At 56.3% G+C, this 18518-nt stretch overlaps 1 protein-coding gene across 1 annotated transcript; it reads left to right on the plus strand.

Moving 5' to 3' along the window:
* Nucleotides 1–2166: 2166 nt before the first annotated feature.
* LOC117643920 lies at nt 2167–18299 on the plus strand. Its single transcript, XM_034383106.1, has 5 exons — nt 2167–2431; nt 11551–11668; nt 13375–13676; nt 14137–14255; nt 18137–18299. The coding sequence occupies exons 1-5, from the start codon at nt 2405–2407 to the stop codon at nt 18297–18299; spliced, it is 729 nt and encodes a 242-aa protein (XP_034238997.1). The 5' UTR covers nt 2167–2404.
* Nucleotides 18300–18518: the final 219 nt, after the last annotated feature.

Raw genomic sequence — 18518 nt, forward strand, 5'->3', positions numbered from 1 at the left:
CACCACGGCACACCAGGACCGGGTCGTTATTCGGCGGGCCAACGGGCCAACGGCGGAGAAAGCAGCGGCAATATGACCCCAGCGCCAAACGCCACTCCGCCGAACGGCGCCGAACGGGGAGGTCGAGAACAAACAGACAGACAATCGCATCACACTCACACATACACTTACAGAGACAGACACTGGCAAAAAGAAGCTTCATCAGCGATGATCTGCGCGAAAAGAAGACGACGAAATCGAGCTGTGTGTGTGTGTGTGTGTGTGTGTGTGTGTGTGTGCGTGTGTGTGTGTGTGTCTGTGTGTGTGTGCGTTGGTACGTGCACACATGCAATAACACAAAAACATGACCACGCACACACACAAACGACGTGTGCGCCGCTGCTGGAAGAGTTGCTGCTTTTCGTACGCCGTGACATGACAGGTTTTGTCATCTTGATAACTGAGGCGTGGGAGCCGTCCCGCCTGCGTTCCGGCACCGGCAGCAGACCGATCCCGAGAGTCTTTCTCGTCGCTCTGTCTCTGCCGCACTCACGGGGCGTCCCGTACAGGTGCGAGAGAGACAGAGCGACGAAAACGACTCGCGGAATCAGGCTGCGGGCACGGGTGGGTCGGGCGGCGGGCCCGGGGGTACCGGCCACATGCCAGTTCCAGCAGCCACGCCACGCCACGCACAACGCCACGCGCACGCCACCCAGGCCACGCACGCCACGCCACGCCACGCCGACGGCCACGCCACGCCACGCCACGCCACGCCACGCCACGCCACGCCACGTCCAGCCACGCCACCCGCCACGCCACGCCACGCCACGCCACGCCACGCCACGCCACGCCACGCCACGCCACGCCACGCCACGCCACGCCACGCCGCACAGCGCCACGCCGACGCATGCAAATGGGGGAAGTGGTGGAGGAAAGTGCAAGGAAACCGCAGCGGCGCGAGAAAGGTGTCTAGTGTTTCAAGGCCAAGGGCCTCCCGCCGCGGCGCGCCGCGAGTCCTGCCCGCCCCCGCCCCCGCCACCGCCACGCCGAGCCGTCACCGTCGTATCCTCCTCGTCGTCTCCGCACGCTTGAAACCTTCCGAAGTATTTCGAGCATTTTTCAGTTATACTATGAATAGTTCATCAATTTCGAAGTAGTTTGTTTTGTGAGCTTATGTGTGCTCTCAAAACAATTTGTTACGACATGGACAAGCTACGTACTTTTCTTTGCACCCTCGTCGTCGTCGTCATCCTCACCCTCTTTGTCGTCATCCTTACCCTCGTCGTCATCGTCACCCTCGCTGTCGTCCTCATCCTCGTCGCCATCCTCATCCTCGTCGTCGTCCTCATCCTCGTCATCGTCCTCATCCTCGTCGTCGTCCTCATCCTCGTCGCCATCCTCATCCTCGTCGTCGTCCTCATCCTCGTCATCGTTTTCATCCTCATCATCGTCCTCATCCTCATCGTCGTCCTCCTCCTCGTCGTCGTCCTCATCCTCGTCGTCGTCCTCGTCGTCGTCCTCATCCTCACCGTCGTCCTCATCCTCATCGTCTTCCTCATCCTCGTCGTCGTCCTCATCCTCGTCGTTGTCACTCCCACGCAGGATAATGAACGCGGTGCGACGCGCCAGGCCGGCGGACGGCTAGTTACAACGGGACTGTTTGTGTGTGTGAGTGAGCGTGTGAGTGAGGGTGTGTGTTTGCGCGTGTGCGTCGCCGGGCCGCCCTGCCCTGACCTGGTCCGGGCGCGCGGTGCGCGGCGGCATGGCGGCGGCGTAGCGGGCATCCTTTGCCTTGACCGAGAAATGGGGAACGAGGAGCCACCGTGGCGTCCCGACCCGTCCCCCGCGTCGCGTCCCCCGATGCGCGATGGCGATGCCGGCCGGCGATGCGACCCGTGCCGACGGTGCCCCTGCCGGGCCCGCCTCTAGGCCCGCCTGCCCCCTCCCTGACCCTCCTCCTTTCTTCCGCCAGCCCCGCCACGTCCTCCACCTCTTTCTCCGTCAGAAATCAGCATCTCATGCCGCGTGGCGCGGCACCGACCGCGTCCCAGCCGGCGTGCGCCCCGCCCCGCCCCGCCCCGCCCCGCCCCGCCGCGCCGCCGCTTGCTACGCCGGTGAGTCCTGATGCTCGAGTCCGGCCCCGCCAGTGTTTCTCGTCCCGCTGCCTGCACCGCGCTGCCTGGCGTGCCTGCCCCGCCGGTCTGAGCGCCGCGCCCGCCGCCTCAAACGAGTCCGTCAAGAGGAAGGTGCGTGCGCGCAGCCACACCGCGCTACCGCGTCTGCAGAGGAGCGCCCCAGCACGGCCATGGCCACGGCCAGGACTAACTTAGTGCGAAGGACTGTGTCAGTGTGAGTGCGTGAGTGCGTGAGTGCGTGGCCCGCCAAAGTGACAAAGTGTGCCTAACTGGATTAACCTACAGCAGCCATGAGGCTCTCCGCGCGCATTTTGCTGGTAAGTGGACCGCTTTCGCTACAGTGTAGCTTTGAAATTCCCACCTGTTGAATGTTTGGAACCAGCAGTGACTTGACTTCCTGGAGGACTAGGCCACCAAACATTATCGGGGCGTACGCCCAGTTTTCGGTTTCCTAAAGTTCTGTCTGGTCAAAGAAATTCACTTCAGTTATTTGTTTACATTGATAGATGGTTAGGGAGGGCTCCACGCCCAGGTAGTGAGCAGCAGAATGCACAGTTGATATTCGCCAACCCTCGACTTTGTTTCCATGGCTTAGTGCCCACCTAATCCGACAACGACTGTCACAACAGAACGAAAGCAGGGGTAATCCAAACCGGAAACGAAAAAGTGAGGTTAGGGTGAACTATCCTCATTATTTACCACATTAATCTCCGTTGTGACAAGTGCCTCGCCTCAGTGAGAGTCAAACACCTGTGAAATGTCGATGGGCAGACAGAGGCACGCCAGTTGCTTCAGCGGACGACCGTTTCCGGAATCGAACTTTTGTTGTTTTAATCGACGGCGAGCGAAAGGGTCTTTTAATTCCTCATTACCAACACCGAGGCTTAATTCGTCTGCCACACCCACCGAGGATTTATTTGTTGTTTAGACGAATCTCATTGTCTAGATACTTGATTTCTCTGTTGGATTTCTCTGCTTCTCTGTCTGTCTGTCTATTAGTTTGTCTATCTTTCCGTCTGTCTGTCCGTTCTTCGCACCATTACGCCGCGCTGGTCAGGGGATGCCGCTGCACGTCCGTTCGCGGCCCGCCCGTTTATCCGCGGATTGCTTCCCACGGTTGCCGCGCTGCAGACTGATTCCGAGAGTCGTCTTCGTCGCTCTGTCTATCTCGCGCCTATTCGGGACGCTCCATCAGTGCGAGGGAGACAGAGCGACGTAAACATCACCTCTCGGAATCGGTCTGCTGGCTAAGGCAGGGCGCCTTCGTTGACGGCCTTTTGTGTGTCTTTGGCCGCGTCTTTGGTTGCCTTTCGCCCTTGGTTGCCTTTGGCCTAGCCTTTTGGTTGCCTTTTGCCTTGCCTTTTGGTTGCCTTTGGCCTTGCCTTTTGGTTGCCTTTTGGTTGCCTTTTGGTTGCCTTTTGGTTGCCTTTTGCCTTGCCTTTTGCCTTGTCTTTTGGTCGCCTTTGGCCTTGCCTTTTGGTTGCCTTTTGCTGTGCCTTTTGGTTGCCTTTGGCCTTGCCTTTTGGTTGCCTTTTGCTGTGCCTTTTGGTTGCCTTTTGGTTGCCTTTGGCATTGCCTTTTGGTTGCCTTTGGCCTTTGTCTCTGATTGAAAACGGCCCGCCGTCCGCTTGCAGCGCTTGCAGCAGGAGATGAGGCCATAAAAGTGCCGTGCCCGGCCGTGCCTGCTTGAACTTTACCGGAACTAAATATCACCCGGTGTCCCGGACAGCGGAGCCAGCGCGGGGCGGGCTTTGGCTTTACTGCGGTTTACTCCTGGGACTCGCGCCACGTCCGCCTGTTTACGAAGAAGGATCGCTAAGCCGCTCTGTTTCTCTTGTTCTCTTAAGGGACGCCGCATGGGTGTGACAGAGACAATGCGATGAACTCTTCCTTCGGGTGCTCCGCAGCGCGTTCCAGAGGTGGATCCGCTGGCGGCCTTTAAGGGGGCAGAGAGCACGTTTTGTTTACTTGCAAAGGCTTTTTGCCTGCTTTTTAGGCGGTTGTGTGGGTGTCAAAATGGTGCAAAAATTCTTCTGTATTCACGCCATACACACCCAAGAAACGCCTGTTTTGGGTGCAGGAATTCCGATCCCTCCGTCCATCTCGGTGAAAACTCTGCGAAGCAAAGACGTTTCTGTTGACGTGAAACTCTTCTCGCGTCATCGGCGCGTTTGCCGGACTGTTTTTGCTTTTCCTGTGATCCGCGGGACCCGTCGTCACTGTCACCCTGCGCTGCTGTTACGAGAGCGCTGAAAGCCGGCGGGTCGGCGCGCTCTCCGGCGCTCCCCGGTCACCGTCGGCTGGGTAAAGACAGAGGACGCGGAGCCATGGCGAAGCCGCCGAGGAAAGCTGGGCTCGTTTCTCTGTCCTGTGCCGCAAAAGCTTCATTCTTGTTTTTGTTATTATTTTTTTCATTTTTCTTCTGCTCATCGTGCAGCCGCGACGTAACGAGCAGCGGCTGCATTTCCTTTGCCGCATAGCACGTCACTCACGTCACACCACAAGCCTAACTGTCTACTTAGAACACGCTTACACCGCCACTCATTTCGGAGTGAGACTTACCCTGTCATTCATTTTGGCATTAGACTTATACTGTCATTCATGATGGAATAAGACTTACTCTGTCATTCATGTTGGATTAAGACTTCTGCTGTCATTAAGACTTACTCTGTCATTCATTTTGGATTACGACTTATGCTGTCATTCATGATGGAATGAGACTTACTCTGTCGTTCGATTAAGACTTATGCTGTCATTCATGATGGAATAAGACTTAAGACTTACCCTGTCATTCATTTTGGCGTTGGACTTATACTGTCATTAAGACTTACTCTGTCCTTCATTTTGGATTCAGACTTGTACTGTCATTGATGATGGAATAAGACTTACTCTGTCATTCATGTTGGATTAAGACTTATGCTTATGTCATTCATGATGGAATAAGACTTACCCTGTCATTCATTTTGGCATTAGATTGAGACTGTCATTTATTTTGGAATAGGACTTTATACTGTCATTCACTTTTATTCCAGGAACGTGACATCACGTTGAAACGAATGTGACAAGACGTTCCTTAGATCATTGTGTCACATTCGTTCGTATCTGAATCAGCCATAAGTGAGCTTATTCACGTTCAAACGAAGTGACACAATGCTCAAAGGAACATGACATATCTTGTCACATACGTTTCAACGTCATGTCACGTTCCAGGAATGAGAGTGAAGACTTGCCCTGTCATTCATTTTGGCATAAATTTTTTACACTGTCATTCATTTTGGAATAAGACTGACCTCTGTCAGGATAAAACTTTGGAAAAAGACTAACCGTCATTCATTTTTCGGAGTGAGACGCACACTGGCATTCAATAAGACTATGATGTATAGTTTTCGCAATACAACCGAGTTTGCAATGCCCATGGTATATCGCACCATGGGGTGCAATAATTTAGCTATTGCAATATTTTGTCAAACCACCCCGTACTCTGTGTGACAAAGGAGCAGTTTGTAGCACTTACTTATATTGCAAAAGTTTGCTCAATTTCTTTTGCATTTACTTTGCAGGCATCATTGCAAAAGTGTAGTAACTTTGATGCACGATTTTAAAAGAATGTTTTTATTTCATTTTTTAGTGCACGCATTGTTTTAAAACATTGCAATAATTGTTTTATTGCAAAAGGTAGACAGTGGGTATTGCTGAATGGCTGTGTTAAAACGCATGCCTGCAAGTTCACACCAACAAGTGCGTGCTTGGCTGAGTACGCATAAGTGGCATGGCTGGCTAGTAAACAGTTCTAAATACATATTCATCACTCTCGCTAAGCATAGGAAGTGTCTCCTTCTAAGCTTGTAAGTTTGTACTTGTAAGTGTGTACACTCTTAAGTCGTACGGTAGTGATTCGATCAAGAATATTCATCACATCATGGCAAACGACTTTGTAAATTTCCTCTGAAATTTCATTGTCCACCATAATTGGTGCAGCCTTTCACCCTAAGACATCTAGAGTGTACTTAGTACACGCAGTGAAGTTTATAGCGCACGCGTCACACACGTCACACACGTCACTCGGGGACGGCCACGTCACACACGTCACACTCATTATAAGCATTATTAAAGCGCTACCGGCGCTGCGTCCGCGTGAAAGTGGCCGTGGAAAGGGGGAAGGGGAAGGCCGTAGGGGGGGGGGGAGGGGGGAGGGGCCGGCATGCGAGGCGTGTGGCGTGCGTGGACATTGTGAGGCGGCGCGGCCGTGCGATGGTCACGGTCGCCTCCCCCCTCTTTCCCCCTTCCCCTGTCCTGGCCGGCCAGCCCGTTAGATTCCGGTCCAGCAGGTACCCGGCCGCTGTCAGCTGAAAAATACCTGTCCTCTATCCACCTGTTTGATACGGTGATGCCCGGAGAGAAGACTGCCCTCGGACTCCTCGGCGGTCCAGTGCCAGGGGGAGGGGGGCGGGCTGCTGCCGTGGGGGGCCCCACCCCAGTTTCAACGGGGCCGCCGCCTCGCCCCCCTTCTCTCTCTCTCCTCTCTCTCCTCTCTCTCTCTCTCTCTCTCTCTCTTTCTCTCTCTCTCTCTCTCTCTCTCTCTCTTCTCTCTCTCTCTCCCCTGGTCCGATAGGAAGCGCGCCTCTCCCAGGCTAATTTGAATATTTTTTTCCTCCGCATCGCCGGCGAGCTTTATTAGATAGCGATTGAATGACACCTCGCGTGGATTGAGAGCCCCGGCCCGGGCGCGCCGCGTTAAGCCCTAATAGCTCGAATATCGGACCGAATTTGGGGGCCGTGGATTTATTGCACGGCCCGTCGCTCTGTCTCTCTCGCACTCACGGAACGACGAAAATGCCCATCGGAATCCAGGGCCGCGGATAACGCGTGTCCCAGTGATGAATGCTTTCGGGTGCCTCCGGGCAGCGCCTGCTGATGTAGACGCGTTCGGACGTGAGACGGCGGCCGGACCCACTGACCTGTTGCCGTGTTGCCTACTTCCATCAGGTGTCCCGTCAACGACAACAATACCCATGTGTGTTGAACGTCTTCACGGTCTCTTGGCCACACCGACTCCCCCCGCCGCGTGTGAAGTGCCCCCCTCCCCCTCCCCCGCCGCGGACCCCCTTTTCCCAGCCTCAGCGCGCCAGCGAACTGATTCCGAACACTGCTGCGTCGCTCTGTCTTTCTCGCACTCATACGGAACGCCCCTTGAGAGCGAGAGAGGCAGAGCGAGCGCTGCTCGGAATCCGTCTGCAGCGCGCCGAACAGACGCCCCGCCCCGCCCGCCCCGCCCCCCCCCCGCCCGCCCCGCCCCCCCCGCCCCGCCCCGCCCCCCCCCGCCCCGCCCCGCCCCCCCCCGCCCCGCCCCGCCCGCCCGCCCCGCCCCGCCCCGCCCCGCCCCGCCCCGCCCCCCGCCCGCCCCGCCCCGCCCCGCCCCGCCCCGCCCCGCCCCGCCCGCGCCCCGCCCCGCCCCGCCCCGGCCAGCCGGCATTTTCAGAGCAGAACACTTCGCCGGGTTTGGCGGATGGGCAGGAACCGTGTGTCGGCGGGGCGGGGCGGGGCGGGGTGGGGCGGGGCGGCCGAGCGCGCACGCAGCAGCGCCAGTGTATAGACCTATTGGCCGAGAAAACAGGAGCGGAAAAAAGCACAACAAATAATCAAACTGAAACCGGCGAGCGAAATGCCGAATAAGCGCTTCCAGGTTCGGACGCCGCTGCCGCCTTTTCATCTCCATTTTCGCCTTCTTCATCGTTCCCGCTTTTTTCCTGCCTCCCTCTCTTTTGGGGGGTCTGAAGAAAGCAGGAGCCTGTTTCAATCCATTGATTGAACGACGGGCGCGGCACAGCCATCACAGGGTCGTGTGTGTGAGTATATGTGCGAGCGTTTGTGTGTGTTTGTATGTGTGTGCGCGCGAGCAACGGGACGTTGTTGTGTGTGCATGCCAGGCTTACACCTGCCAAACATTCCGTATGTAAATGGCAGTCCGTTGGAACGGCGCCGCACAGTGGGCCACAAGACCGGTGGAGGCGGCCAAAACTCTAGACGCGTTGAGCTCCAGAGTCGCTGAACAGGACTCGAACCGATCGTGTGACCCCACCAACGGATTCCTCGTTCGGAGAGCAATCCATTGGTAGGGTCAAACGTTCGGTTCGAGCCCCATTTAGCGACTCTGGAGCTCAAAACGCGTCCGGGGTTTTGACCGCCGCCACCGGTCTTCTGGCCCACTGTGCGCCGGCTGGCCGAGGCTGGCCGAGGCTGCGACGGGACGGGCCAATATTTGGCGGCGCCCTCCCGCCGCCCCCAGCAAAGAGCGTTCGCAAATTTGAGTGCGTTCGGGGCGACGCTGCCTGCTGCCTGCTGTGGTGGACGCTGTACCGTCTAGCCCGGACGTCCGGGGATACCGTTGGCACCGTCGGCAGACTGATTCCGAGAGTCGTTGTCGTCGATCTGTCCCTGTCACACTCATGGAGCGTCCCCCATGGTGCGAAAGAGACAGCGACGAAAAAGACTCTCGCAATCAGTCTGCGGCCGAACCCGTGGATCGCGTGCACACTGTAGCGGTTTTTTTTTCGTCGAGTGTTTTTCTCCATTTTCTGCCCTGCCTCCGTGTCGATGATGGAAACCAGTAGAGTTCGCTGACGTGACCGCGAGCGATCGTTTGCGACGCTGGAGCAGCGAGCACGCGGGTTCGATCCCCGCCGCAGCGCTTTCGCGAATGCGTTTTCTTGCTTTATTTTTTCGGAAACGCCTCGCCTGTCCACTTCAGTGCTGACCACTCGTGCCCACCATATACAATATCTGGGCTGTGCTCTCGCGAGGGTGGAGTGGTCGACAATGTGCGAAACACAGAGCAAAACGCGGTAAATCTTCAGGATGATTTACAACGTAGAAAAATGATTTCATTTAACACTGCCGCGGAGAGGGTAGGGCTTGGCCTTGGCCTTCCCTCTTCAGGATTCATTGTACTTATTCGTAAGGGATCGCAACCCATGCATGACCATTCCTAGACTTGCACACAAAATCCATGTGTGTACTCAGTACACACTTCTAGGTTCGTGCTTACAAGCATGCACTTCGAGGTGTGTACTTGCCTAAGCACGCACCTAGAAGTGTGTACTTGAATGAGTACACAATTTCAAGTGTGTACTCAGTGAATACACACTGACTTGCGAGGTGCATGGATGGCATAGGGAAAATGCATGCACTTCTATGTGTGTACTCACTGAGTTCACACTTTAAAGTGTGGCATAGGGAAAATGCATGCACTTCTATGTGTGTACTCAGTGAGTACATAGAAGTGCATGCACTGAGTACACACTTTAAAGTGTGTGTTAAAGTGTACTCACGGGTTAAAATCCCAGTGGGATACATTTCGAACATTCTTTTTGTTCGAGTTTTTGAATGGTTTCTGATGTTTTTTAGGGCGCTGATGACGAAAATAACATCTATTTTAACCCCAACTCAGGTTTAAATCTCGTCAGGGTTAAACATAGGCGAAATTCGCACATTTCTAAAGGTACGGGACGGGCCAAAGTTGCCGATGTATATCGCTACTTTCCCTGTTATTCCTTGAAATGTACGGCTTTTTTAACAGTGTACCTGTGACGTCTCGTTCAGGATTCGTACAAAACATTTAGGGAGTACCCACTTGGCGCCCGGAGGCTGACAGGCCCCTCGTCAGGAGAACATCAAACGAGTTACCGGAGCCGCGGCCGCGGTGGCGCCGGCGCCCCGCCTTTCCGCCTCGCCCCGCCTCGCCCCGACTCGCCCTGCCTTGCGGGAAACAGGTCCTCAGTTTCAGCCTTCAGCCCTGGAGGGCTTGACTCGGGCGGTTCGGGTTCCGTCTTTCCTATCGCCTGACGCCGCGCGCCTTATCTCAGCCCTGCCTTTGTCTCTCTCGCACTCACGTCGCTCTCCGGACAGGTGCGAGAGAGACGGGGCGACAAGCGGAATACCAGTCTGCGGGTGCCGCCAAAACAAAAGGGACTCGCCGCGACGGTTCGTTCAATCGCAATGGCGCTTCGCGGTGGCGGAGACTAATCGTCGCGGCGAAACTTGGCGGCAAACGTCGAGCCGGGCCGCCGCGGCGCGCCACTGTGAAATGAAAAGAGAAGTGCCGCGCGTCACCGCAGAGACCGTCTTCCTTCCCCTCCCCTCCCCCTCCCCTTTCCCCCTCCGTTTTCCCACGGGGGGCACCAGGGCTATGCGGTGCGCGAAACGCAAGCAGCGACTTCCAGCCAACCTGGAGACTGATTTCGCGAGAGTCGTTTTCGTCGCTCTGTCTCTCTCGCACCTATACGGGACGCCCCATGAGTGCGAGAGGGACAGAGCGACGAAAACGAGACTCTCGCGGAATCAGTTGTGCTGTCCCTTCCACCGCGGTTTCATTAAACCCCCAGACCGACAAACGACAACAGCGGCCAGCAGACTGATTCCGAGAGTCGTTTGCATCGCTCTGTCTCTCTCGCTCTCTGAGGTCTTAGCTGAATAGGCGTGAGGGAGACAGAGCGACGAAAACGTCTCTCGGAATCAGTCTGCTGCCGCGCTCTGCCGCCTGCTATTGTGGCCGCGCGTCAAAGAGGAGCCCTTCAAAAAAAGAAAGGAAGGAAGGTGTTGAAGGGAAAGGGTTTACCTCTAGGACTTCCCCCAGACAGCGCTTCACGTGTGTGGTGACTGAATCGTGCCGGCGTGCAGCCCGGCCCCGGGCAGCCTCGGGGCAGCAGAGAGAAAGGCTTTGTGTCACCACTTGGGAGTCGGCGGCCACGACGTCGTCGGGTCGGACGTCGTCGGGTCGGACGTCGTGAGGCGGGATGGACACTAAGCCGGACTCCTGATTGTTCCAGTGGTGATCCAATCCGGGGATATTAACCCCGTTCTGCTGACGGCAACAACAACGGGGGCATGCGCGCAAGTGTGTGTTTTTGTGGGCTGTGATTGCGCGAGTGTGTGTGTGTGAGAGAGAGAGAGAGAGAGAGAGAGAGAGAGAGAGAGAGAGAGAGAGAGAGAGAGAGAGAGAGAGAGAGAGAGAGAGAGAGAGAGAGAAAAAGTTGGTATGTGTGTGCGTCTGTCTGTCTGTGTGTCTCTGTGTGTGTGTGTGTGTGGTGTCCTTGTCCTGACCCACCCTAAGCCCTGCGCCATGGGCCATCATGGTTTGAGTGAGACAGTAGTAAACGCTAACGGCGTCATCATCTTCTTTGCCCTGCCAGTGGCGGATCCAGAGGTGGCCTGTGGAGGAAAAAAAAGTGGATAGTGGGGCAAAGTAGTACTTTTTGTCTATACTTACAGGGGCTTAGTGTCACTTTTTGCCTACATTTCAGGCAGCTATCAAGGGGTTGAAATGGGGGGGGGGGGCAATATTCCTTTCTCCCCCTTGTGGAGCCGCGTTTGGCCCCTCCTTGCCTGTCCTTTGTGTCCGCACGCACACTGACTTATCGAATGTCGACTCTGATTCCAGGTGGTCATCCTAGCCCTGGTCGGCATCTGCAACTCCGACGGCGACCTGGACGAGTCGTCCGAGCGCCTGGATGACTTTGGCGACCTCTCCCTGGATGACAACGAGTCCGAGCCGCACAGTAAGAAGCTTAGGTCACCGATCCGATCATTTACACGTTCATTACCGAGGGGGTAAACACTCATGTAATACCCTGTACACAAAAACCGTGTATAACGCGTAATACACGTAATTGTATTACCATTTTTTGGCCAAATGTGCCAAATTTTGGCATTGTTATGCCGTAATACACGTGTAATATCCCCGTAATGCAGTGTAATACCGAGTACTCTGTACACGATTTCTCGGAGTGTTTTCCCCCTCGTTCATTACGCCATTGCGTTCCATTTACCTGCGGAGTGGTTTCAAAGATCGCTTGGTCGGTCTGTCTCTCTCGCACCCCACTGGAGATCCCCGTAAGTGCGACAGAGACAGAGCGACGGAACGATTCCCCTCTGAATCATCGCTCGACTGCCACCCCGCTGCCGACTTTCCTCGTGCGATTACCATCCAACTGCACTGGCAAACTCGAATGAACTGCGAGTCATTTCCAGTCCGCGCTCGAGCCGACGTCGCTGCGCTCTACTCAAGCATAAATCGTGAGATTCTGGGAAAAAAATAAGTGGTTTGAACACAATTTCTGTCTTTCTTCGCGTGCAGACTGCAAGCAGACACACAATACGCCCTCCCTGACCTGACCACTCCCCCCGTCCCGCTTGCAGTGATCCTACCCAGGATGTGGTTTGCAGCCACGCTCTGCACAAAGGCATCCCATCCCGGGCAGGGCCCCTTGAAGGGCGGGGCAGCCCAGCCTGCAGACTGATTCCGAGAGTCGTTTTCGCCGCTCTGTCTCTCTCGCGTCTATATGGGGCACCCATGAGTGCGAGAGAGACAGGGTGACGAAAATGACTCTCGGAAGCAGTCTGCAGGCCTTTATATGCGTCGCCGTGACATTACTCGCATGGTCTAATGGGCGACGTGTATACATCCCTGTCTCTCTCCGCCTAATGCCCCTTTGTCGTCCTGAAAGGGCAGCGCGCACTTAACGGGCCCCACACTGCAAAATCTCTACTGACTCAAGTGTGTGCATGACACGCTTGTTTTGAAGGTGTGCCTGCAGGCCCAGAGTTTAGAACAGTGTTCCTGCAGGCCCAGAGTTTAGAAAAGAGTGCCCGCAGGCCCAGAGTTTAGAACAGTGTTCCTGCAGGCCCAGAGTTTAGAACAGAGTGCCCGCACGCCCAGAGTTTAGAACAGTGTGCCTGCAGGCCAAGAGTTTAGAACAGTGTGCCTGCAGGCCCTGAGTTTAGAAAAGTGTGCCTACAGGCCCAGAGTTTAGAACAGTGTGGCCGGAGCGGCTCAGAGTTAAGAAAAGAGTGCCAGTGCCATGCACACACTTGTGTCTGTGCACATGAACAGGAGTGTAACTTCCGGTACACATTCAAAATCGAGGGGTGACCCACTGTAAAATTTTGTGTACAATGATTGTGTGAATGTGCAAGAATGTGCAAGATTTCTGGAGTTTTTGCCACACATCTTGCCTACTTACAGGCGTTTTTGGCGCCTGAATGTGGAATGTGGTCAAATTTTGTACAATGAATGTGGGAATAAGCTGTTCCCGCCGCGTTCAAAATAGTGTGCCGTATAGAATGTATCAAAATATCCTCCATACCATGCAGGTGCAGCTTTTCACCGTGGACATCAAGTGACCTCACCGATGTGTGGGCATGTCCCGACCTTTCGATCGCCAGTGTGCACATTAGCGGCACCAACGTGAATTTCTCTGCGCAGGCGACCTGTCACACCTGTCGGACGACGAGTTCCTGGCGGGCGACGCGGAGGGCGGCGCGGCGGCGGGGCCCGGCCAAAGGCCCGGCCAAAGGCCCGGCCGGCCCGGCGAGGTGCAGGCCGAGAAGTCCGCCATGATGCTGCGGGTGATGGGCGCCACGCTCAAGCGGCCCGGCATGACGCAGCGCTTCGGACAGATCCTGCCCATCATCAGGGTGATGAGCCCGCCGCAGCGACTGGCGCTCGCCGCCCTCGTCATGCAGCAGGCCATGGTGCCCGAGCACGTCAACGACCCCCCGCTGCAGGTCAGTCGCACACACACACACCGGTCAAACTGAGGCGCACAGTGGGTAGTGTCACGGATCGGGTGGCTGGGCGGTCAAAATCCGATGACTCCAGAGCGACTCTAGAACTCGGCCGGTGTATGCAGTGCCGCCAACAGGCACTGCCAGCAAGCTAGCGTAGGGCCTAAGCTAGCCCGTCGGCAGTGCCTGCGGGTGGCACTGCCTTCACCGGCCGAGTTCTAGAGTCGCTCTGGAGTGAACGGGTTTTGACTGCCCACCCGATCCGGAACACTAACAGTGGGCCAGAAGACCGGTGGAGGCGGCCAAAACTCCAGACGCGTTTTGAGCTCCATAGTCGCTAAACGGGACTCAAACCGAACGTGTGACCCCACCAATGGATTCCTCGGTCGGAGAGCAAGCCATTGGTGGGGTCACACGCTCGTCCCAGTGGACGTGTCTGATCTCGCTCTCCTCCATGCAGATGGCCATGAAGCTGGGCGCCACCCCGGACGGCAAGAGCAACCTGACGACGCAGCTGCTGCTGCCGCTGAGCGCCGACATCGCGCACATCTTCCGCGGGGCCGGACTGCCCAAGGCGGGGCCCGACGCCGCGGGGCCCCAGGACCAGGGCCAGGGCCAGGACCAGGGCCAGGTCGGCCAGGGCCGCAGCGTGGGCGGACAGGGTGGCCCCTACCGGCCGCAGCACCAGGTAAGCAAGGCGGGGGAGGACTTGTAGTGGGCTGGAACTTACAGCGACGGACAGGGACTTACAGTGGAGGGCTGAAACTGACAGTGACGGGGCGGGACTTGCAGTGACGGACTTACAGTGACGGACAGGGACTTACAGTGGAGGACCCAAACTTTCAGTGACGGGGTGGGACTTACAGTGACGGGGTGGGACTAACAGTGACTGGGTGGGACTTTACAGTGACTGGGTGGGACTTACAGTGACGGGGTGGGACTTACAGTGATGGGGTTGGACTTACAGTGACGGGGTGGGACTTACAGTGACGGGGTGGGACTGTACAGTGACGGACAGAGACTTACAGTGGACGGCCGAAACTTACAGTGACGGGGTGGGACTAACAGTAGCAGGGCGGGACTTAATGGGCGGCCGCGACTTACAGTGGCCGCGGACAGGGTGGCGCCCCTACCGACCGCAACACTTACGGTGGTGTGCCGGACAGTGTCGGACGAAGATTTACAGTAGAGCCGGGACTTACAGTGGCGAGCGAAGGGCTTACAGTAGAGGGCCGGGACTTACAATCACGGACATGGTGGACAGGGCGCCCCCTACCGACCGCAACACCAGGTAAACAAGGTGGGCCGGGGAGCTGACTTACAGTAGCCGGCAGGGACTAAAAGTGGCGGAGGGGCTGGGGCTTGCAGTGCTGAACGAAGATTTACAGTGGACTTACAGTAGAGAGCCGGGAGTTACAGTTGCGGGCCGAGACTTCGGCGCCTATCGGCCGCAACACCAGGTAAACAAGGCAGGCGGGGGCCATGGCCACGCCACGGGCCGACCTGCAGTGGCGGGTGGCGGGCCGCGCCCCGCGGCGGAAGGGAAACTAGAAATTAACATGACGGCCGCCCAAATACTTGCCGGCTCGGCTTACAACTTTTCCGAAACTTTCCCCCTAAACAGCGGGGAGCGGAGATTCCAGTCTGCCAGCCGCCCCTCCAGGCGCTCCAGGCCCTCCAGGCGCACCACCTGCCACCGAGAGCACGAGCAGCCGATCAGCCTGCAGACTGATTCCGAGAGTCGTTTTCGTCGCTCTGTCTCTCTCGCACTTATACGGGTCGCCCCATGAGTGCGAGAGAGACAGAGCGACGCAAACGAATCTCGGAATGAGTCTGCTGCCCGGGCCGGCAAGCCTGGGGTAAGCCTGGCAGGCCGCGCCCCCGAGAGGCTCATTGATGGCGGATGATAATAATCCGGCAAGGCTGCTGCCGAGCGCTGCTCCGTCGCTCCGCCTCTCTCGCACTCACGCGGCGTGCCGTAGGGCCCGTGGGGGTGCGAGAGAGACGGAGCAGCATGCCCGTCGTGTGATTGGGCGGCGGTGGGCCGGAGCCTCGGCCAGAGCCGTGCGGCCCGCGGCCCAGTCTCCGCCACGCCGAGCGGCCCCGGCCAAGGCCCCGGCCAAGGCCCCGGCCAAGGCCCCGGCAGTCCCCCAGGAACTCCGAGTGATGGCTAATAGTCCGGATAAGGGAGATAAGGCACGGAGGACGGACTGCGTCCCCCTCCAGCCTCCAGGTGGAGAGGAGGACCCTTCCGTGGCGATGCACAGCCTGCAGACTGATTCCGAGAGTCGTGTCCGTCGCTCTGTCTCCCTCGCACTCATGAACCGTTCCGAAGGAGTGCGAGAGAGACAGAGCGACGAAAACGACTCTCGGAATCAGTCTGCTGCCTGGAGCGGCATCGTCCGTCTTCATTATCACGGGCAACTTTTTGTCCCCGTTTGCCCGTTAGTGGGTCGAGGTCGCGGGGCCGCGGGGCCGCGGGGCCGCCCTGGAAGGGCGAAGGGCTCCGCGCATATTCTTGTTTTAGTTCGGCCGCCAACCGCTCGATCCACGATGGCGCCACGGGTTATGGCGCGCAGATAACGCCCCCAGTCTCCTTCGCATTCGCGGCATTCGCAGTCAAGGAGTAAAAAGCGGCGTAAAACTAGCCCTCGCTAGCCCTGGAGAAATAAGGAGGGATATGTACAGACCCTGGGTGCCACGCCAGGCACAGCACAGTGGGCCAGAAGACCGGTGGAGGCGGCCAAAACTCTTGACGCGTTTTGAGCTCCAGAGTCGCTAAATGGAACTCGAACTGAACGTGTGACCCCACCAATGGATTGCTCTCCGAACGAGGAATCCATTGGTGGGGTCATACGCTCGGTTCGAGTCCTGTTAAGCGAATCTGGAGCTCCAAACGCGTCAAGAGTTTTGTCCGCCTCCACCGCTCTTCTGGTCCACTGTGCACAGCAGAGCGATTCCGAACATCGGCGTTGTCTCTCTCGCACTCATGAGACGTCCCTTGTAGGTGAGTGAGTTGTGTGGGGGAAGCCTGCAGTACACTGTTAAAAAAAGTGCTGTAAATTAACAGCACTTATGCTGTTAAGTTTGATAGCAACACGACTTGTTATATTACAAGCATGTTGTAGCCCTCGGTGCTGTTTTCTGACAGTTCGATTGTAATAAAACAATACTTCTTTGAAGTCTTCGACGATGTCTTCCCAACATTTGTGTTGATTTCATCGTGCTGTTATTAAACAAGACCCTTGTAACCTGACAACAATATATGTTTTAAAATTGCAAAAGGCTGTTTCTTAACATGAAACCTGTTCAACGACAACACAACTGTTTTTAATCACGATTACATTATTGTTACTTGACAAGGAAGTTGTTATGGAACGAAAGTGCTGTTTCTGGATGGGTTTCCCGTTCAGATACAAAACAATACGGTTGTCATTTAACAGCATTACTGTAGGTGATTGTGTTGTAATATTACAGTGGATTTTTAACAGTGTAGACTGATTCCGATGTCGTTTTCGTCGCTCTGTCTCTCTCGCCCCTAACCGCGACTCCTCACGAGTGCAAGAGACACAGAGCGACGAAGACCAACTCTCGTCCGCTTGCTCAACTAACTTCAGCGATTGGCAAGCCGGGCTAACAACGACGAACTGCAGCCGCTTTCATTCAATCAGTCACAACGTTCTGGAAAAGAAAAACTCGAGTTCGCCGAGTGTGGAGGGTCCCGTCTTGCAGATTTTATGGCAGTCGAACTCGCCGCCTCTGCCGGATAAATCCCTCATACTTTTTGTGCCGGTGGGGCTGCCCGTGGTGCTTGGTGCCGTTCGACGTCGCCGTGAGTACTCGGCGAACAAGGAGCTTTACCGACTCGGCTAATTTTAGCAGAAAGGGAGTGACTTTACGGTCGAGCTGTTCTACGACGGCCGGGTGGTGTCACTCTTCGTCGTCGCTCTGTCTCTCTCGCACACCTCCGGGACGCCTCTGAGTATGACAGAGACGACGCTTCGGAGTCAGCCTGCAGGGCTGTGGCTGTGCACAGTGGGCCAGAAGAGCGGTGGAGGCGGACAAAACTCTTGACGCGTTTGGAGCTCTAGATTCGCTTAACAGGACTGGAACCGAGCGTATGACCCCACCAATCCTCGTTCGGAGAGCAATCCATTGGTGGGGTCACACGTTCAGTTCGAGTCCCATTTAGCGACTCTGGAGCTCAAAACGCGTCTAGAGTTTTGGCCGCCTCCACCGGTCTTCTGGCCCACTGTGCTGTGGCGCAGTGGCCGTGCCGTGCGGCTGCGGCCCCGGGCTTGAACTTGGATTGGACGGACTTGGACGTGGCTACGCTCCAGCTAAGCGCCCCGCAAAGCCACACCGCTTAGGGCGGATGAAGTGACGGGGTTGGTTTCGGGGTGGCTTGACGAGATTTTGGATCCTGAGACTACACTCTATAAGTTTGTGTCGGTTTGTAGTGAAAATCTCTATATTATGGTAAATTCTCTATATATTTATGGTGGTGCAGTTGACTTAAATCACACCATGAAGAATTCACTTCATATAGATTTTGACGAATTTCATTTTCGTATTGGAGAAAATCTTCACCATAATATGGCGGTGCAGAGCCTTTCACCATAGGGCATTTAGAGTGTAGATATACCTACACGGTTAACAAGGCCATGCACCCCATTTGAGCAGTGAAGGCGATACTGTACCGCTGTTCCTTTCGCCATGGTCCGTAACCAAAAAGCGCGCGGAAACCCTCCCCTTGAGGAAAAAGTCCGACGTCGCTTTGTGCGGGACTGGCAGCCGGACGGAAGTCGGGCCAAGTTGCTTTACCGCCTGAAAGAGGTGTGG

This window comes from Thrips palmi, unplaced genomic scaffold, assembly GCF_012932325.1.
Source record: "Thrips palmi isolate BJ-2018 unplaced genomic scaffold, TpBJ-2018v1 HiC_scaffold_17, whole genome shotgun sequence".
Classification (NCBI taxonomy): domain Eukaryota; kingdom Metazoa; phylum Arthropoda; class Insecta; order Thysanoptera; family Thripidae; genus Thrips; species Thrips palmi.

Excerpts from the sequence above, each read along its gene's own strand:
- LOC117643920 (XM_034383106.1), top strand. The coding sequence starts at position 2,405 with ATGAGGCTCTCCGCGCGCATTTTGCTG. Across the intron at positions 2,432-11,550 it reads TCTCCGCGCGCATTTTGCTG|GTGGTCATCCTAGCCCTGGT; the intron begins GTAAGTGGACCG and ends CTCTGATTCCAG. Across the intron at positions 13,677-14,136 it reads TCAACGACCCCCCGCTGCAG|ATGGCCATGAAGCTGGGCGC; the intron begins GTCAGTCGCACA and ends TCCTCCATGCAG.